The sequence below is a fragment of the Lissotriton helveticus genome, chromosome 5_1 (genome assembly GCF_964261635.1).
Source record: "Lissotriton helveticus chromosome 5_1, aLisHel1.1, whole genome shotgun sequence".
NCBI classification, from domain to species: Eukaryota; Metazoa; Chordata; class Amphibia; order Caudata; family Salamandridae; genus Lissotriton; species Lissotriton helveticus.
In genome coordinates, this window is record NC_136065.1 from 1,447,909,926 (window position 1) to 1,447,932,625 (window position 22,700).

General features: G+C 47.0%; 1 protein-coding gene across 3 annotated transcripts in view; it reads right to left on the reverse strand.

The window, feature by feature from the left end:
* Positions 1–22,700, reverse strand: part of LOC144755472 (chemokine-like protein TAFA-2) — a 908,084-nt gene that overhangs the window by 400,413 nt on the left and 484,971 nt on the right. Inside the window, exon 1 of one of the 3 annotated variants that reach the window (XM_078644442.1) lies at positions 8,505–9,113. The exons of the other annotated variants lie outside the window; for them this stretch is intronic. Within the exon in view, the coding sequence (XP_078500568.1) occupies positions 8,505–8,646 (142 nt within the window). The 5' untranslated portion in view covers positions 8,647–9,113. Of the gene's footprint in view, positions 1–8,504; positions 9,114–22,700 lie in introns of those variants that run through there. 3 annotated transcript variants of the gene reach the window in all.

The following is a 22,700-nucleotide window of genomic DNA, read 5'->3' on the forward strand; positions in this document are numbered from 1 at the left end:
TTTATAAATTCCTCATCATCATCATCATCATCAGAGTCCTGATTCTGCAAAGATGTTCATCTTTATATCTTGAAAATAGAATAATGTAAGGTTGGGCCAGGCAGAAGTAGGTCCTCAAGGGAGTGTGTAGCAGTGGCAATGTTGACTAGCTGGACACTGCTGTAAAGGGCCCTTGAATAGTGCCATCAGGGTGTCTATGCTCACGCGCAGTACCGACAGAACGCATTGAGAACTCCTGAGGCGGAAGCCGGGAGCACCACTCGCTCGTAATTTTAAAAATGTGTGTATTATTTTAAACTTCATTTCTTGTGCACTTACCACTTCCCTCTCCTCCTCACTGTATTTTGCTTCACCCATGCAGCCGATTAGGCACTGTTGCAGGGAACTGTGAGGGTAGCCGCCATCTTGGGGGAAGCCCCGTGTTGCCGATGCAGTCGCCCGGCCACTCCCATTCTCGCCAGCATATGATGATTATCCCTCCGCGGGTGCGCGCCAAAGGCAAGCCCGTCTGCGCCCGTCCGTGCCAGGCCGGGCCCAGAGGCCAGTCCCCCTGTTCCTTTATTAATATATTCCGCGGGGACCTTGAGGAATCTTCGCAGCGTAGCCCACCTACCCTGCCCAGCCTCCATCGATCGCCTGAAACACCTGTGCATCTTTCAATCCCCCTCCAGCCCTTTGGGACCCCTGCCTCAGGCCCCCCGCTTGCACCAGCAATCTAAGTCTGTACCGGCCGAAATCCAACGATTAAACATCTTCTACCTTAATACTAGGTCCCTAGTAAAACATCAACTCGACATTTTTCTTCTTCTCGCATGTCATAAACCTGATATTCTTTTCCTCACGGAAACTTGGCTTAACATTGACTCATCCCCGGATATCTTAGCAGCTCTTCCAGATAGTTATTACATCTTACAGGTCGATCGAGACTCAGTGAAAGCCGGGGGTGGAGTAGCAGCCATTATCAACAAACGTTATGTATTTTCCAAAATGACGTCTCTCGACCTTCCCGCAGCTGATAACCTGGTTATTAAACTCGACTCCAAGTCGGGTCCACTCCTATGCGTATTGATATATAGACCCCCGCAGAGCATGCCCCTATTTTCCTTTCTCTCTGTGTGACCAACTGGCCACCATGGTCACCGATTATACTAAAATCTTATTAATCGGCGACTTTAATTATTGGTACAACAGCGACCTTGGTGGCCCTCTGGCCAGTGAACTTATGGAGCTGCTTACAGGTCTAAACTTTAGCCATCACATCACTACCGCTACCCATATTAAAGGACATATACTCGACTAGATCTGGAGCACTAACCTTAACATTTCCCCCCCCCGCCGTCTCCCCCTGTGTATGGTCTGACCATTCCCTGATCAAATTCAGCATCTCTATCCCTGAGCCTAAAAAAACTCAAACACCAAGGAAGGCCTCATTAGAAAATGGGGCTCCCTGGACACCCCAGCCTTCTTGGGAAATTTAGAGAATTCTATCCCAGCCTACAATATTGACCTCGATCAGGCCGAGGCCGACATCTCTAACTGTCTCTCAGCTGCAAGTGACATATATGCCCCGTTAAAGAAACTCAAAACCATTCCCCAATCTGATGCTCACAAATGGTTCTCCCCAACCTTAGGGCAAAAAAACTAATCGTCCGTCAAAAGGAACGGGTATGGAGGAGAGCCTATGACCCTCTCGAAAAGACCCTCTACTTGGCCGCCCGTGCAGACTACATGACGGCTATCATCCTAGCCAAAGCTGCCTTCTTTTCCAGTATAATTGAACAATCAAATAACAATTCTAAGGACATCTTTGCCATCGTCAATAAACTTTCTAACCCTGGAAGAATCCTGCCTAAACCCGCGGTCACTCAGGACTTTTGTAATACTCTCAACCAATATTTTTGGGATAAAATCGTGACCATCAAATCTAGTATTCCTGTCACCACTCCCGCCCCCCTGGTCCGGTACATGTTACCAGCACCCATTCCTTAGATCACTTTCCTATCCTGGATGCCCCTTCCCTACCTGCCCTTCTGAACAGGGTAAAGTCTGGATCTCCTCGAGACTGTTGCCCTCCCTACATCTTAAAAACATATTTTCCGCTTTTCCCCCTCCTATTTTAAGACTCCTTAATACATCCTTAACTCAAGGTGTGGTTCCTAATTCTTTTAAGGAGGCAGTTGTGGTGCCCCTCCTAAAAAAAAAACGGGAGCGGAGCCCACCACTTTATCCAACTGCAGGCCAATCTCCCTCCTTCCTTATTTAGCCAAGTTATTGGAGGCCCACATGACGTCACATCTTTCCAGCATTATTGAGCAACCCGATTTTTTGGACCCCTTTCAAGTCGGGTTTCGACCGGCCCACTCCACTGAGTCAGTCAGCACGGCGGTCCTGGACTCCCTGCGTCATAACGCAGACATGGGAATCCCTCAGGCCCTGGTCTTACTTGATCTGTCGGCAGGGTTTGACCCGGTCGACCATGACATCCTCCTCGACCGTGTCAAACTTGCCGGCGTCTGTGGCTCAGCCCACGACTGGATCAGGTCCTTCCTCAGTGACCGCACGCAAGCAGTCGGTCTGGCCCCCTTTTCGTCCCCTAAACTCCACACCACTTGTGGGGTCCCCCAAGGTTCCTCGTTGTCCCCCATTCTATTTAATATTTACATGCTCCCTCTGCTTCGGTCTCCCAAAACCTTCAAAGTCACCACCTTTAATTATGCAGACGACCTGCAACTTACCTTCACAATTGACAATTCCCCAGATTCTATCCATGAATTCCAGAACACCATGCTCCACATACGTCATTGGATGGACTGTAACCAACTAAAGTTAAACCCTGACAAGACCGAATTAGTCGATTTCGGCAAAAGCCAGCTATTTTGGGGCCCGCATTATTGGCCACCCGAACTCGCCCCCCCTCTACCCCTTCCAGCTCGGTCAAAAGCCTGGGGGTGCTTATTGACAAAGATTTGTCACTAAAGACTCAAGTGAATTCGGTTGTGTCCACATGTTTTTTCCAGCTCCGCAAGATAAAAAAGATAAGTCGGATGCTCACCCAACCAGCCTTGACCCAGGTGGTGATTACCTTGGTACTGTCACACTTAGACTACGCCAACGCCATCTATCTGGGTCTCTCTGTTGCCCTTAGCAAACGCCTGCAGATGGCCCAAAATCAGGCAGCCAGACTTATATACCGATTGCCGCGCTGGCAGTCAGCCAGACCCCTATTGAGACAACTCCACTGGCTCCCCATTACCCAACGTATCACATTCAAAACGGCTTGCATTACCTTGAAATCTCTATATGCTCGCAGTTCTAAGTTCATTCATGACCTCCTGCCCAGATACACTCCTTCCCGTAGCCTTCGCTTGCCTCTCAAAACCTCCTTATTGTCCCTTACTATAAGTTCCAACGCAAGGGAGGGCGAAGGTTTGCCACCCTCGCCTCCAAATTATGGAACTCCCTTCCTTTGGAAATTCGCTCTTGCCCCAACCTCCTGCCAATTATGAAACATCTTAAAACTTGGCTCGTTGTCCAGACTCTTGCCTAACTTTCCTTAGGCCTTCTAAGCTGCAGCCTCATAGGCTCTGTTGGTCAGCGCCATGAAACCTCTGGGTGTACGAGCGCTATATAAAACTTTGTTAAGATAAGATAAGATAAGTTATTATGGATGTAAGTTTCTAAAATGGACAGGGAGGACAGTCTTTGACTATGCACTGTGGACACATCATCTATTCCCAGAGTTTGTTGGGAACAGCCTTCATCCACATCTAGTGCTTTGTCTACACAGAACATAGACTTAGCCTGAACTTTATCCACTCTACCTGACAACAGATCCTGCTGGTCATGTCTTCTGACCATAAGCAGTACATTCTGGATACAAGTCATGGCCTTTTGGCACACAGAGTGCCAACTCCGATTCCCAATATCATCTACTGCTTTGACCCGTCCCCAGCAGGCTTCAGAAACAGAGAGTGGCCTTCAGGCAGGTGCTCTACCAATTTTCCAGCCCCCTCTTGCTCCAGAAACTTTGGGCCAAACCTAGGTACTCCCATTGCCTCTTGTACTCAGAGAAAACGAGAGAAAGTCATACCCACAGACTCACATCTTCAATTGTATGTTTAGATCATTGTTTTTGTTTTTCTAGGTGTGAACTCCTAAGAGGGGCAGGTGTGCTGAAGCGTGGCTCTCATGCTAACTACAGCATTGCATTAAAATGTCTCTCCCTTTGGAGTAGGTTGAAGCCAATCTGTGATTGGTTATTTTCCCATCTCGAGGGTGCTGACCTGACTTGGCAGTTCAGGGTGGATGGACTACTCCTAATGGAGCAGGACCATATCGGATATGCAGAGGGCTTATCTCTGTCAAAAGTGGCATAGCGGGTAAAAATGCGGTGCGGGACTGAGCAATTTGCAAATTAATTAAAGCATTACAGCCACAATTTTTAAATTTATTTCAAAACGATTGGTGGCCATCATGCAAAAGTATAGAAGTTAATATTCAGAAAGTAGTGAATTCCATTCTGGTGAGCGGTGCACAATTAACCAGGGACTTGGCTTATTAGCAGCTGAGAGAAATATTTAACTCAGTAACCTCCACACACGATCATAGACTTATGATGTAGTCTAGACTACTTTTAGAGTTTGGGTTGCTTGTTATCAAATAGCCAGGATGATGGCAGATGAAACAACGAATGCATAGAGCTATGGAATGATTTGCCTACGATGAATGAACGTGCTCGACTGCTGTAGTGAAAGTGCTGGGATTGGTAGTTGAGTCTCCACGCCTCCTGCAGTACACATTTCCCTGAATATGAAGAGCATGAAATAGTTTATAGTGTGCAAGGAATATCATTATTATGCATTTCTGCGTTATTGATAAAAACGAACACAATTTTATGAGAGACAGCAATGAGAAGGAAGGACACACAAGCTTGCAAGGAAACGCAACGTGTGCTTGTTACTCTTTGTTCTCAAGCTCGAATGGGGTATTTGCTTGACAGGGCACGGCTCGTGGACGGTTGCTATTAAATACTGTACTCCTTAGCATGGAAGACTTCGTTCTATGTTTACCAAATCAAGATGAAAAACGCGAACATCGTTTAGGAGTAAGAACTCTTTTTTTTCACTGCACTTATTTCGTTACAGATGCTGTGGGTCTCGCCTTCAAAGGCTTCTGAACGTTATCATCAGTTTCATTTGTATTTGATAATTGTTTTCCATTTTCCCTCATAATGGAATACACAGAAAATAGTCTGCATTGGTCGTTTCATTTTCATGAATAAGCAGAACTTTCTCTCAATATTATATTTTATGACACATAAAAAGTTCATAAAACATGCTCCAGGGCATTAACATTTCTGACACAGTTATCACAAGTTTCATTTAATAAATAGTTGGAGCTGGTGTCAGGCTATAAACTTCGATAATTATCTTCCTGCAATATCTAATATACTTTTCAGATGAAATCCTTAGTACTTTTAATTTTGAAGAACCTCTGAATTCAGCGGTGCGCAGACCCTAAATCTTTGAACTGAGATTAAATTAACAACAATAAAATCAAAATCAAGTGTGTGATGAATGCTGTGAGACTAGATGGTCCAAGAGTCTAGTCAAGGTAAAATAGCCTTTCATCGATGGGGCCCTCACTAACTTCTGCCCCAATTTAATGAACCTCATCTATTTGATATGATCTTCCAAACAACACTATCTAGATGCTGAAAAGTGTTTCAATGCCTCGCCAGGGGTTGGAAGCACTATATAAATACAATTGCAATAGATTTGACTATTAGCTATTTTATGGGGTGTTCATGGGACTCTTATTTGCCACTTAAAGTCAAAAATTGGATGTTACAGGGCAGTTAGAGAGGTTGGGTAGTGTGTTGTAGCATTTTCGATACTGTGGTTCCTTCAGACTTAAATGAAGATGGCGGGCCAGCAAGGACACCTCAGACGGAACATCCTACAAAACATCTTTCAACCAATACCACCATCTCCTGAAAAAGATGAAAAGAAGAACCCTTGCCAACAGCATCGAGGCTAGCACCAACCTCAGCAAAGAGATATTCAACATCGTCAGAGAGTTCTCCAACTCCTCAGCTTCCAAAAAATCATTACTCGCTCGCAGGAACCCTGCAACACCCTGGCAGACCTCTTCCAGTACAAGATCTCTGACATCTACAAAAACATCAAACCCCAAACTACCGCCCTCACATCCTCACCGTCATTGTCCCCAAAGAGGCAAACCCCGACCACTTACTACATGCCTGGGACCAGCTCACCACACAGGACACCGCTGCCATCATAAACTCCATCCACTAAGGAGCTCTGACAAACCTCTTCCCCCAGCACATCTTCGACCTTGGAAGTAAGACGATCCACAACAAACTCACCACCATCTTCAGCACATCCACCACCACTGCCAACTTCTCAAATGAATGGAAACATGCTGAAGTCAAACCTCTCCTCAAGACACCGTCTGCCAACCCCAGTGAACTCAGAAACTTCTACCCCAGCACTCTGCTTCCCTTTCCCTCCGAGTTCCTCGAAAAAGCCATCAACCGCCAACACAAGAAACACCTGTAGAACAACAACCTCCTGGACATCTCTCAGTCTGGATTCCACACCAATCACAGTACTAACAACATCAGAGTCTTCCTAGAATGAGGATAAACAGCAGCCCGGATCCTGCTTGACCTCTCAGCAGAAGTTGAGACTTTATCCCACAACACCCTTATCAAGAGACGCCACCACATCGAAATTCAGAGACAACATCAAATGATTCTCATCCTTCCTCACCAGAAGAACCCAGAGAATCTGCCTGCCTCCCTACATCTTCAAACACAAAAGCATCATCTGCAGCATCCCTCAAGGCTCATCTCTCAGCCCCACCCTGTTCAACACATACATGACCCCCCTTACCAACATCGTCAGAATCTATGTCCTAAACATAATTTCATATGCCGACGACACCCTGATTCTCCTCTCTCTATCAGAAGCAACCTGTGCCATGAGGGCCAACTTCCACAGGTGTATGACGAGCACTGCAGATTGGATGAGAGACAACTGCCTAAAACTCAACACAGAAAAACTGAAGTTCTGATCTTCGGGGACAACATCTCCTAGTGGAACGACTTCAGATGGCCTTCTGAACTAAGACCCTCACTAACGCCAACAGATTTTGCCCACAACCTTGCCATCATCCTGGATAGATAACTCACCATGAAAAACCAGATAAAGGCAGTCTGCTCCACCTGCTGCTTCACTCTGCACATGCTCTGCAAGTCCTTCAAATGGCTCCCAGTCATCCAAGCCCTAATCACCAGCCGACTGGACTACCGCAATGCACTCTACTCAGGAATCAACTGGCCCCTCCTGAAGAGACTGCAGACTATCCAGAACTCAGCCGCCAGACTCATCCTAGACCTCCCCAAGTGGACCCAGATCACCCCCCGCCCCACCTAAAAAAGCTCCACTGGCTCTCTATTATGCCACTTCTAGATATTGATCCACATCTACAAAGCCCTGCACAACAAAGGACCAGCATACATCAACCATCACCTGAACTTCCACCAACCCTCCAGACAACTTCACCCCAGCTCCCTTCATTTCGCAAACACCGCTCACATAGGGCGAAGCTGCAGTGGAGGTCATTTCTTCACTCGTCTTGCAGCCAAGTCCTGGAACAACCTCCCTCTCCTTCCCCGGGCCTCAAACTTGCTACTGGAATCCAGAAAAGGATTGAAGACCTGACTGATCGACTGAGCCTCTGCAGCAAGACCCTTAGCGCCTGGATACCCTCAATGGAGATTAGCCAGGCTTTATAAGTCATATTTGGTTTATTGATTGATTGTGGTTATGGTTCCCACCACACTGCTGTAAGCAGTAAAAGAAACCTAGGTATGCTTCACACCTATTATTAAAGGCCAATAATAGCAGCATTTATTATGAAATTGTGCAATAATTAATAAATCATTTTTTTAAAGTAAGCTTAAGGTGATATCAATGAATGTCTTTAATCTTTCGTTCTGAGGTTGCAGAACTTCTGGCTACATGCATCCATTATGTGGTTTACCCCCGTCCAGTGCACAGGCCTGTGGGTTTTTCAAGGAGGTCAGTATTAATGATCTCTATGTCCATTTTAGAGTCACCAGGTTGAGATCTTCTATCCGTAGTTAATTGGGTGTGGGTCGATGTGGCTTACTGCTGGGAGGATTGCGGTTGCAGTCTAGTCAAAATAACCCAGAACCGCGTCACCCATACTGACCAAACCACTACAGCGAACCTTGTTGCCCTAAGCATCATGGACAAGTAACAGAGATGATTAGGGTGTCATAGCTAAAAGCTACTAAGATGGCCGCCGAGTAGGTGCTCTCTCCTAGAGCTCCCGGTTTAGGGATCACATATCGGCGGATATCCCCGCGTTAACCTGCCATCCATCAACATCCTTCAACTTTTTGCCACCTACAACATGTAACTCTGCGTTACTGAACTTTTGAAAGTTCTTACCTGCGCTAGACTGCTTTGCCCGGATCGGTAGAGCTGCAAATCGTTGGACCCGATACCCTCGCCAAGACTGCACCACTGGAGCAACTGCACTCGGTCCGCCTGCGTTCCCGACAGAGGGACAGAAGAGATCGATTGATCTCATACGGTCAAAGTGGTCTACTGCGATCCTCCGGCTCGGACGGCGCCGCCGATGACCCTGGTGTTGGTGGGCCCCTCCGCCTCACTAGCAGGGACCAGGGAGACGTGGGGACCGCAACGGCCACTGAGCCTCGATGTGAAACGTCCCGGCCGGTCTGCATTTGTTCCCCTCTCCGCGTGATGAGCCAAACAGCCTGCCACACTCCCGGAATGCCGTCGCTCATATCGTGATTGGAACGGAGACCGAGGCCTCCGCATTATGAGCCAAACAGCCTGCCACACTGCCTGATCGAGTCCGGGCGGGAGATGGGACCGGAGCGGAGCCCAATGATAACGCGCTGCAGGCGTCACGACCGCTGAGGAGCAGCGCGGAGGCCCCCTTCTCGCAGCGGAAGTCTCAACACGAGGAGGTGAGGTGAGGCGAGGCGCGCCCCCCCCCCCCTTTTTCACGGTGGGACCGACCCTTCTGCTTATTGCTAAAACCGGGGATCACAGAGCTGGCGACGCCTGGCCCTAAGATGGCCGCCGCCCAGGACACTCATTATCTGTCCTTGCACATTGGAGGCCACAACAAGGAGGGTTAAGGTCATATTCACAATTCCCACACCAACACTGCATGGTGGGACGGATCCTTCCACCCCCCCACTACCGATCCTTTCTGCACACTGCCACAGCCGGGGATCACATAGAGCTGGCAACGCCTGGACCTAAGATGGCCGCCGCCCAGGACATATAGCTCTGAGAGGAAGACTTTTGAGGTTCCTTCCACCTCACTGATTCTTATAGCGAGCTTGGGCAAGGCCCCCCCTTCCTGTCGACATGATGGGCCCCTCAGGCCTAATTCATCATTGGACTGAGCTGCAATCTGCCGACTAATGATGCCTGACCCTAAGATGTCCGCCACTCTGGACAGAAAGTGTCACATTGCCCCCCATCATTACCAGATCGCGCTGCAGGCCAAGGAAAGGCCTCCCCCCCCATCTTATGCTCATGGTTGGCTTCTCTGGCCTACAAATTCTACAACAGCATGGAGATAGGCTGGGAGAGATTGACTGGAACACTGAATAATATTCTCCTCTATAATAATCATTTTCCATCTTCCTACTTCCTATCCTCTATTTCCTTCTATATCTTTCTTATATCTTTCTTATATATATTCACTACCTACCCATTTTCTATGCTACTTTGAATACCACCCACCTCTTGACAGATTTATTTAAACACCCTTTAAGGCATTTCCCCTCACTCTGACTCTTAACCTTTATCTTTCTGTTCTTATCCTCTGAGGCAGAAGCCGGAAGTCTGTATTTACATCTGTTTTTAAAATATGCACCATTTTCACTTGTGCTAGAATTGAGGCGGAAGCCGGAGGACTGTATTTTCATCTGTTTTTTAAAACTGCACCATTCTCACTTGTGTTAGAATTGAGGCGGAAGCCGGAGGACTGTATTTACATCTGTTTTTAAAAACTGCACCATTTTCACTTGTGCTAGAATTGAGGCGGAAGCCGGAGGACTGTATTTTCATCTGTTTTTAAAAACTGCACCATTTTCACCTGTGTTAGATCTGAGGTTGAAGCCGGAGGACTGTATTTTCATCTGTTTTTAAAAACTGCACCATCTTCACTTCTGTTAGAATTTCAAAGACCTTAGAACTCACCTGCTTGGAAGCGCTGACCTGAACGCGCCCTCACAGATCCCCCCGACCACCCCTGACACAGCGACCCCAGCGCTGAATCAGGAAACGCCCAAGGCGGTAGCCACGCCCACTGCGAGGCCACGCCCACCCCCAGAGACTACAAATGTGCCGGCCATACCAGCGCAGCGGACGAGCGCAGCGGGAGCGCCGTTTGCGTGCCGATGGCGCGCATAAGGCAAGCCCATCTGCGCCCGTCTACGCACGACCGGGCCTAGGGCCACTGCCCCTGCCGGATACAGCTGCCCATAAGGTAAGATACTCACGTCGGGAGTTACTAAGTCTCAGACCCCCCACCCCCTCTTGTAATTACACTCACGACCTAAATGGACCCTTCATCCGCTGCACCCTCTGCAAGCCAGTACAACGCAAATTACCTATAAAACCTCACAAGCCTGCTGCCCTGATACTGGCCTCACTTAACTGCCGTTCGCTCCCCAAACATGCGACGCAGATCAACCACCTCATTGAAGACCAAAAGATTGATATCCTCTTCCTCACGGAAACATGGCTCGCCCCACATTCTGAGGCAGACATGGTGCTAGCAACCCCTCCAGGCTTCCTCATTCAGTCCCTACCCCGCCCCCTAGGCCGAGGTGGCGGTGTCGCCATCATCCACCGGGACCACCTTCTTTGCAAATCTGAGGATGCACAGATCCCTGACTCTGAAAGCCTGCAATTTACAATCAAACTAGACTCGACCAACACTCTGACAGGAGTCCTTGTCTACCGCCCTCCCGGACATCCAGGCCCCTTCGCGAGCGCTCTCCTGGACACTGTTACAACCCTGGCCCACTCCATATCGAATTTCCTGATAATAGGAGATCTTAACATCCATCTCGAAGACCCTACCGACCAGACAGCAGCTGACCTGATCGCTGATCTGGCAGCTCTTGACATCCACCTCCTTAATTCCGGACCCACTCATACCAAGGGTCACCTGCTGGACCCAGTGTTCACTAACACTCCATCGATGCAAGTGAAAGATTCCTCCCCCTTACCCTGGACAGACCATTTCCTAATTTCCTTCCTACTGCCAGGTTTCTTCAGGAAACCTCAAAAACCGCCCACCTACATCAGGGACAGGACCTGGTCCAGACTTCCTACCGAAGAGTGGGCCAGCATTCTTAAAAACACCTGCCCGGCACGCGCAGACAATCCGGCTGTCGCTGACAGCAATTTCAGAGAGTGGATCACCACCTCCCTGGACTCCGTACTCCCACTAAGAACTAGGGAGGATAAAAACGGAAAACCTGGGTCCGCCCCGTGGTATACCACTGACCTCCGACTCCTCCGTAAAAACTGCAAAAGAGCCGAACGGCTTTGGAGGAAAGACTGGCAGCACTCCAGCAAGGATGCATACCACAATACAGTCAGACTCTACAAAGATGCCATCAGGCACGCCAAAGCCTCCCACTATGACACGCGGATTACAGAATCTTCTAATTCAGCCAGGGAATCCTTCATAATCGTAAAGGAGCTGCTCAAAGTACCCCATTCACCGTCCTCCAGTGTCCCATCGGTGGACCGAAGTAATGACCTAGCCACGTACTTCAACGATAAAATCGCCCGTATACTAGTTTCCCTCCCCCCGCCCGGGCCCACCAGCCACTTGGACAATTCGACACCCCCCAGTCAAACCGAAAGTCATCCTCGTCCTCAACTTGAGACATTCAGGCCAGTAACATGTCTGGAAGTCGAGCGAACCATGACCAAAATGAGAAGTGGTTCTCCACTTGATGCGGCTCCCATCAGATTCCTCAAAACCGTTGCCCCTGTCATCGTTCCCACGGTCACGGAGCTCATTAATAGCTCACTTACCCAGGGATCTGTTCCTGCCAGCTGGAAGAGCGCGGTGGTAAAAGCACTCCTTAAAAAACCTCAGCTCGATCCAGCAGACATGGGAAACTATCGACCAATTTCTCTCCTACCGGCAATCAGCAAGCTAGCTGAGAAACTGGTCAACAGACAATTGTCCCAGTTCTTTGAAACAAACAACATCTTACGGGAATCCCAAACTGGTTTCCGCCCGGGCCATGGCACAGATACTGCCCTCCTCGCCGTCATCGAGGAGGCAAGGCGCATACTGGATTCAGGAGGGTCAGTGGCAGTGATCCTCCTGGATCTCAGCGCAGCCTTCGACACAGTCAACCACCGTGTCCTCCTCCATCGGCTCGAGGCAGCAGGGATCACCGGGACGGCACTTAGTTGGACAGAATCCTTCCTCACCGGACGCACGTTCCAGGTATGGGACGGCATCTACCACTCAGCCACCCTCCCCCTCACAAGCGGGGTCCCGCAGGGATCTTCCCTGAGCCCGACGCTGTTTAACGCATATATGGCTCCCCTGGAAGACGTGGTGACACCATTTAACATAAAAATGGTAAGCTACGCTGACGACACTCAACTGGTCGTCTCCCTTTCCCAACTAGCCGACCACCCAGAGAAACTGGCGAACTGCCTTACCCAAATACACAGCTGGATGAGTGATTCATCACTAAAATTAAACGGGTCTAAGACCGAAGTGATGCTCCTGGGAAAACAATGGGCAACCATCCCCCCAACAGTCTGGCCCGACGTATTCGGAGAAATTCCCTCCCCGAAGCGTGAAATCAAAACCCTTGGAGTATGGCTCGAACCGGAGCTCACCATGAAGACGCAAGCGGCCAAAACTGCTGGCACCTGTTTTGGGCTCATGCGCACCACCCGTAAGATCCTCCCATTACTTCCTCCTCCCTCTAGGAAACTTCTCATCCAGGGGCTAGTTTTGTCCCGTCTTGACTACAGCAATATGGTCTACCTGGGCGCCCCAGAGGCCACCCTGACTAGACTACAGCGGACACAGAACGCTGCGGCCCGTCTGCTCACGAACCTTCCGTCGAGAGTGTCAGCAAAACCAGCCCTCAAGGCCTTGCACTGGCTCCCTGTTCGCCAAAGGGTGGAATTCAAAGCCATGTGTACAACACACAAACTTATCAACGGATCTGGCCCTACTATCCTCAGCAGCCTGGTCACCCCCTACAAAGCATCCATATCCCTCCGTTCAGACAGTGAGCACCTAGCCAACGTCCCCAAATTCAAAAGGACCCGCACCGGAGGCCGACGATTCTCAGTGCAAGCGGCCGTGAGATGGAATTCCCTCCCACGCACCCTCAGACTGGAAGCCATCTACCTGACCTTTCGCAAAAAACTGAAAACGCACCTATTCCCGAAATAACTGTTCCTCCTCCCTCCCTCTCCTTACAGGATAAACAATCTCCTTACAGCGCGGGGATGCCCTTGGGTCACCAGGCGCTATACAAATCGCTAAAATAAAAAAAAAAAAAAATAGTACCTTAGGCATTATCCTCTCCATTCTGCCATTTCACATCAGCGCAGGCTCAGCCCAAAGATCGACCTTGATGCTCAGCTCCCCTCATGACACCAAGGCCCACTAGTGCTTAATTATTATATTCCACCACATGGGACGGTGTCTGTTAGTTTTAAACAGAGCACATCACAAGCGTTTTAGCAGTTCAATGTATATTAAACAGTTCGTATCAGTGTGCCATGGTAATGCTTCCAGATTCGGGTGTCCTGGTAGAGTCCAAACTGTCTCATTTGTATCATTGTGATTTTAAGCAGGTAGCCTTTGTACTGGTATATGGTACAACTGGCACAAGTAGTGGGTGGTGCACGCTGCATTGGCCACCTGGGAAACATCTTGAGACCTGGCACTTATTTTCTTACAAGTTTAGCACTGGGGCCCTTATTATGAGAGACCCATACTCCCCGATGGGAACAGTAACCCTATGTCAGCACCTGAAATCTCTGTGTGAAACACCACCAGGTGTAATCTCGATGGGGCGGTAACTCCTGTTACCAGCCCCACCGATTTACCAGGAGAATTTGTCACAAGGTCCTCTGTCCTTTTCTCAAGTACACAGTATATCACAAGATTATAAATCTGCAGACTCCTTCAGATTGTGCAGGCCAGTAAACTCATGGTGCATGTTGTGTTCTATGAGGGGATACATGCATTTATCATTTCAATGTATTAATTTAGCTATGGTTTCTGGACACTAATTCCTAGAAGACTAAAGCCCTAAGAACTTATGGCCAGGATCTCCATTATAATTGCACTGATCCTGCATCAGGCATCAAATTCAGAACAATCCCCTTCTCATCTTCCCCTAGGGGCATTCCAGATATTTTTACCGTCTGGCTGATAGATGCATTAGCCACTCAGACAAAATTCCATTATTGTTCCTTTTATGCCCCTGTCAGTTGCATTCTTTTGTGCAGAACAGCAATGATTGAAAGGAAAATGTGCAAGCTGTCTTCCAAAAGTTCTCTCATTTGCTTTCCACCAAAGCGATGTACAACTTAAATTCTGTTTTTAAAGATGTGGAAAAAAGACCTACTCAACCAATCCTGCAGTTTAGCAAGTAAATTCAAAGGGTGAGTGAATCCTTTTTATTATCTGAGGTGGTGAGAAATAGCACACTCACTATTAAAAACCCCAAACTTAAACTCAATAATGTTTTGATAGAAAAGTAATCAGTAACAAATACTTTTTAAAAGGTGTTGAGTGGCACAGCTGGGTGAATGTGAAGTGCCCAGCACGAGCGTTTGTAAAGTGGAAACAGAAAAAAACTTTGTATGTGTGAAGAAGAAGGATAGTTCACAAAGGACGAAAATCGTGAACTTTTCACAACCCTAGAGATTCTAATCTGCCCATAGAAGGGAAGCCTTGTGTGGCTGTGCACCCCCCCCCCCCTTCCTAGGCTTTGTACGGATATGGCACATGCCATTTGGGCAACTCCACTGGCCATTCAGGTTGCAGGAAATTATGGTAAATAAATAAATAATACCCTATTTTTGACTAGACTTATAGCATAACAGATAGCTCAATAAATAAGAGTCAAGATTCGAGGTAGTAGGAGTTTCTGCAGGTTTATTACAGCATAAGGACAGGATCAGGACAACCTGCATAGGATGACCCAGCAGCTGCTGGGGCTTGGTCTGGGATGAGCGCGCTGACTTTTAATAACAATACATCAACTTATATACATAGCGCAAACACATAGCATTACATTGCAGTAGGCGTAGCAGTGGGTGGAGCAGAAGGCGTGACGCGTAGCAGTCGCGAGAGATAACAGTAAAAGTAGGTGTAACTAGGAGTATACATAGACATGTGATGCAAACGTAACAGAATATGTCATGAAATGGGGCGGAAACATAGGAGGGGGCTACCTAAGGAGCCGGGACCTCTAACCTAATGGTGCGCGAAAACTAGCAATGACGTGTTACTAGGAGAAGCTGGGGGCTATGAACTCTGTACTAGGAGCAGAGACTAGAGTCTGGAGGGTCGGAGCGACATGTACCTAAACCCTATCTGGTATCTGATGTTTAGGGAACATGTTGATATAAACTAGAAGTCATGAAGGGAAAGGCTAACTTGATTCTAAGGCTGGACCATGCATTATTCTACATGTAGTGCGTGATGAAGAATACTAAATGACCATTAAATACAGTATTTCTCTAACATGGAGACGAGAAGGCTAGACAATGACGGAAACTATTGATGCAGTTCAGTAACTTAGGAATGCAGAGAAGGAGGACTGAACTGATAGCTGGAACTATAACATACTTTTGGCAGACTCAGAGGCAGAGCCAAGCTGCACCGGGCTCTGCGAAGCAGGAAGTAAGTGAAGGGTCGAGGATACAGGTGGGGGCTATATCGCTCCTCAGCGAGGCTTCAGGAGACAGGAGCTGAATCTGTGGTCCGGGCCCTTTTGAGGCCTGGAAACGGGGACTTTACAATGGAATAACGTGCACACTGGGAAACGTGGCAACATTACTTTACATAGGCCTGATATTCGTAGTATTCACGAAGACTGGAAACTAGCATACTAAAGGTGGACACAACTGGAATTGCGTCATTAATCGGACATGGGGAATAACATATGCATATTGGTCATGCACACATAACATATGATGGATGAGGCGTAGGGACACAGAACATGGCAAAATTTACTTTTCCACATTCCCTCCTTGTCACTACGTTTCCATCAGGAAACATCAATATTCATGATACCGTCTATCATTTCATACAGTACCATTTGCTCGTCTCGAATTATCCTGGAACGGGACTTAGAACGGGGCTTGGGACTAGGAATACAAGAGGTAGCACAAATGCCGCAAATCGCAGGGCCACATTGTATACAGAGGCAGCAGCTAAATATGATCGCTACTGCTATACTTAGAAAGGACAGGACTTTCCATCCCCAGGCGGAAATTATATTCCAGAACCAACCGGACCATGTCCAGGTGCCTGGATCTTGGTGTAACAGGTGGGCAATCTTATGGAGTCTGGTTATAGCTGAATAAACAGACGGCGCGTTATTTGGAATGAAAATGCAGCAACTAGATCCGATGACTCTACAGGCCCCGCCCCTATCGGCCAATATGACGTCAAGGACGAGACGATTTTGCAAAACGACAAATCTCATAGCAGATTGTTCTTCGGTTAAGTTACCTAGAGCAGAGGCAGTCTCATTTACTACAGCTTCAAGGGTTCTTGTTAACCTACGGATCAGTTTACTATTCTGGACAGGTCCTACAAAGAAGAAGAAACCTTTATTGAAATCTGTATACTGTTCTAGAGTAGTTTCAGTATAATCGACAATTGGGGACTCCCTTCTATGTCTAATGTGTACTAGATGTGTGTTTCTGTGATAATCAGATGGGGCTAGGAAAACAGGTGGCAGTAGGAAAGCAATGTAACAGGTTCCCTCCCAATCGAGGGGCAGACGGACATATGCAGTTTGGCCACAAATAAAATAAGAATGACGTGAAGCTTTGAAAACAGATTTCCCACTGTCACTATACTGGATAACAGTAGTACATTCACTATGTCCTACGTGTACGGAACCATAATTACGGACACATAATTCGCCTTTGACAGGTAGTACTGAAATAGCAGGTAAGTCTGGAGTAGTATCAGACTGAACATTCAGAACCATGAAATTCGACGAATAATTACCTAAATTGTATACCTCATTTTCTAGATCTAACCCTATTCTGTGGGGGAAACCTTGCTTGTCTGGGAAACATGTACTGTTAAGAAAAGACATATCTGTTGAGGATGACGTTAACGTGGACCATGCTCCACACGAACCATTATGTGAGAATGGATAAGGAAAGAGTGGCAGAACTCCCTTCGGTGTCTGGAAAGGGGGGAGTCGACCACACACCCAACAATTAGTGGCATTGCTGGTCTGGTGTGAATAATGTAACATACGGATAAATGTGTTGTTGCGCATAGCGAGGCGGTAAGAATATTCGTGAGGAGGCAGATCACTAAACGTGTGCTCTACTGTAGCATTAGCAGACATATTTACATGAGGAACTGGAAAATACAGATAGAACGCATAGCTGGTGCAGGAAATCATTATGCTGATGAATAATATGAAACTCAGAAAAACGATACATCGGTTTGCGTTTAGACTGACTCTCTCACTATGGGGGTCTATTTTATACATGTCAGAAACAGTCTAACCGTTTCACCTAGGGGAGGACTTATACAATCAAACTGACTGACTTATTTTACTAGACCTTAATTTGAGCTTATACTCCTGTTGCGGAGTTTTCTCTAACAAGGGAGGGGTTGTAATAATGTCTTTTGCGGGACAGTCCTTTAAAACAATGTCTTGACAGTTCTTAAAATCCTGGGAATCCTGGGAAATGTTCTTAGAAACAGGTTTCAATCCTTTAAAAAGTTTAATATGAGACAGGTGGATCCACCCCTTCCTGCCTTCCAGCTTGACGGCAGTACGGGTGGTCAAGAGGACCTGACGTGGCTCCTTCCAACGTGGTTCCAGCGGACTTGATCTGTCAAAATTTCTGACCATCACCAAGGAGCCTGGAACGATCTCGTGCGGTGCCACCTCGGTATTGTCTGGAAATGCGGCGGCAACCTGTGAACGACATGAGTTGAGGGCAGACATCAAGGAAGCTAGGTAATCTGTCAGCATATTACATGAAACATCGGTAATACTTCGGGGTCTAGGAGTACCCCACATGTTAGGGGGGCGGCCGAATACGACCTCGTACGGGGACAGACCTGATCTAGAATGTGCGACCATGCGCATATAAAATAAAGCGACTGGCAGAGCTACTAGCCAGTCCACACCTTTTTCTTTACAAACTTTGGCAATGCGGATTTTCAGGGTCTGATTATGTCTCTCGACCAGACCGGCTGCTTCAGGATGGCGTACACAATGAAACTTCCACTGGTACCCTAACAACAGGGAAACGTGCTTCATTAACTCTGAGGAGAATGGCTGACCGTTATCAGAATATACGACTCTAGGGAGTCCATATCTAGGGAAAAATTCACGAACCAACTGCTTGGCAGTGGTCGCGGCTGTGTAATCTGGGACTGGATATGCCTCTGTCCACCTGGACAAAGCGCATACAACTACAAGGACATACTTGAAACCTCGACATCGCTCCATCTGAATATAATCCATCTGGAGGACCTCAAAAGGGTGGTCAGGGGGCTGGAAACCACCTTGTTCCACCGGGACACTTTTACCTGGATTAAACTGACAACATATCATACAGGTACGGACTTTCTGTTTGGCTGCAGCTCGTAAATGCTTGTTGAACCAAATGTTCTGGATACTGTCTAACATAGCTTTTTCTCCTAAATGTGCTGGACTATGTGCGGTATTGATAATGACTTGAACCATAGCATCGGGGAGAAACCATGTGGCTCTACCCTTCGTTAACCATCCTTGATCTGTCTGGACCCCTCCTTGTTCGGACCATTTCTTGATTTCATCGGGGGTAGCATGTAACTGGATATCTATGACATCTTGAGTAGGGTCCTTAACTGTCATGCATATAATCGGATCTGGAGTATGTGTCAGGTTAACTGGAATGTCCGGAGTCTGTGCTGTAAGCTTGGCTGTGCGGTCTGCTAGATCATTACCTTGGGAAATAATGTCAGTAACTTTCGTATGTGCTTTGCATTTCATGATAGCAATAGATATCGGTAAATGTATGGCATCTAACAGAGCTTGAATAAGGAGACCATGCTGAATCTTGGTTCCATGAGAAGTCATGAAACCTCTCTCCTGCCAGAGCACTCCGAAGTCGTGTACAACTCCGAATGCGTAACGTGAATCTGTGTAAACATTAACTTTCAGGTTCTTGGCGTGTATACAGGCTTGTGTCAGAGCAACTAGTTCTGCTGCTTGAGAGGACAGGGTATCAATACGGTGTGTTTCAATAACTTCAGTGTCAGTAGTCACTGCATACGCGGCTACTAGTTCTCCTGTACTAGTTCTCATACATGAACCATCCACATAAAGTGTCAGGTCAGGATCTGGTAACGGAATGTCTGTCAGGTCTTGTCTTGGCTTTGTCGTAATATTAACTACTTCCACACAGTCATGTGGGTCAGAATTTGAACTAACTGATGGTAACAGTGTAGCAGGATTCAGGACGTTGCAGCGTCTAATTTCTATGTGTGGCTGGAACAGTGTCAATTCATAACCTGTTAAACGTGCAATTGTCAAGTGCTGAGTTTGTGTTCGGTTTAAAAGAACTTCTACTGAATGTGGGACTTGTACTGTCAGGGAATGTCCTAAAACTATGAAATCACTTTGTCTGATAGCTAGTGCTGTGGCTGCAACTGACTTGAGGCACGCAGGCAACGCCTGGGCGACTGGATCTAATGTGCTTGAAAAATAAGCACAGGGCTTGTATTGTCCTGCTTGATCTTGTGTGAGAACAGATAATGCTGTACCTTCGCGTTCAGTAACGAAAAGTGTGAAAGGCTTACTGTAGTTCGGTGTAGCTAGAACTGGAGCTTGACATAGGGCTTTCTTTAACTCGTTGAAACTAAGTGTATGTTCAGATGTCCAAGGGAGGACAGTCGATACGGCTGCCTCCTGTGTCGTTAACTGTATCAGTGGCTTAGCTAGAAATGCATACTGGGGAATCCATTGTCTACAATAAGAAGTAAGGCCGATAAAGGCACGTACCTCCTTCTGGGTTCTGGGCTGGGGAAGACTCGCTATTAACTGGATACGGTCGGGTGTCAACTGCCTACCCCTCTTGGACAGCAAGTGTCCTAAGTATACCACTTGCTGGACACAGAATTGAAGCTTCGAAGGTGACACCTTGTGCCCCATCTCAGCTAGAAAATACAGGACTGTAAGTGATGCTCGCTCGCAAGCACGTTCAGAACGGGCTGTGATCAGGAGATCATCGACATACTGGAGCAGGGCAGTGTCAGTTGGCATGTGAATGTTGTCTAGTTGTCTCTTGAGTGCTTGACTGTAAATACTAGGACTTTCTGTGAAACCTTGAGGAGCGCGTGTGAACATATAGCTCCTACCATTTAAACAAAATCCGAAAAGAAACTGGCTGTCTGGATGAATTGGAACACTGAAAAATGCATTCTTAAGGTCTATGACAGTGAAAAACATGACTTCGGAATCAATTGCTGTTAACAGGGAAGAAATATCTGGGACAACTGGGTACTGAGGAATAATACATTTATTAAGCTCTCGTAAATCAATCACTAATCGATATACTGGGGGTGCATTTGGATCAGTACGTTTTATGACTGGAATGATCGGAGAATTACATACATTGGAGTCAGTTTCTACAACTACTCCTTGAGCCATGAGCTCGTCAATAATTTTGGATAAGGCTGCTACAGCCTCGGGTGGCAATCTGTACTGTCTGATCCGGGGTAACACTACACCTGGTTTGAGAGTCACACGATGGGGTGTGATTTGCATGTAACCTACATCAGTTGGACCTTGCGCCCATAAATGCTGCGGAACATTAGACAATCTTGAATCAAAATCTCGTAATACATAGTGACCCTTAAAGTCACGTAGGAACAATCGTATTCCCTCTGGGGAACAGCAAATAACTGCACCTAATTCTTTCAGTGTCTTAATGCCTAATAGGTTTTCTGGACATGACTTAGTAAGTAACAGATCAGTAGTACGGGACAATGGACCTACTTCTAGAGTAACTGGCTTTGATATCTCGTTAACTATTGGCTTTCCTGAAAATCCAAGGGAAACATTTCTTGAGCCTGAGAGCGGAGCCCCTGGAACTTCGGCATGACTAATTGTGGTCCTACTTGCCCCTGTATCGATCAAAAACTTTCTGTCTTTCCCTAATACTTGACTGTGAACATAGGGACCTTCTTGATCTACAGGTATCTCGATGAGAGGCAAGCCTACCTCCCTCTCTAGGCTGTTTCATGAATATGGCTGGTACTCTGGATACTCAGACTGTGCATACTGGTACATCTGCGATGTAACATGCTGTGTTGCAGCAATAGGCTGCGGTACTGGAACTGTCTGTTGTGCATTCTGTGGCTGAGGAATCTGTGAAACTTGTTCTTGTCTAGGCGGACGTGGTCTTTCTTTAGTCTTACCAGTAGCTATGTTGTGTTTCAGAACTGCACACTCATTTATAAAATGACCTGGCTGTTTACAATAATTGCAGTTCCCTTTAACGGGAGCTGCAGGATGACTGGCTTGATTCGGACCCCTCTTCTGACTGACTTGAGGAACAGATTGTGCAACTAGCACTTTCATTTTCGTGTCTTTCATACGTTTTCTTTCGTGTTCTTGCTCTTCTCTGATTCTATTCTGGTGATACTGGAGCATCTGGAGCATCTGGGACGGAGTATTTGCTTGCCAGGTGCTTTCGACTTTCAAAACTCGATTTTTAATTTGTGGACTCGAATTCTCGACTAATTTGGTAACGAAAAGGTGAGGGTATGACTCACTACTTGTCTTGAGACCACTATTGATACTGAAACATTTCTCAAATCTAGAATAAAAATCACTAATATCTTCATCTTGTTTCTGTTTACAGGCTGAGATTGCATCCCAGTCTTCTTTTCTCGTTGTCAATAATCTGGGTAAAACTTGAATCAACAATTCTGGTAATTCTTTACATTTATCTCCAAGACCGGTACCGGGTACTCGTGCCTTGTCTTCAGCTTCTAGAGCTGCCCAATCGATCTTTTTCTCTCCCACCTCCCATTCTTTTTCCTTTAACTTTTCATACACCCCTGCGGGTAACAGGACCTTTAACATTTTAATGATATCTGGGTAAGTGTATTCTCCCATACGGAGCATGTCTTTTAATTCTCTATGGAACCCTGCTGGATCTTTGTCATGACAGGGAATTAATTTCTTCATTTCAAGAAGTTCCATCTTTGAAATCGGAGTGTATACAAACACTCGTTGCATTTCGCCACCCGCCCCTTGGACTGGGTGAACTTCTCGTAACGGATTCTGTCTGTCTATGTAAAACGGTTTACTTGCTGGGGGT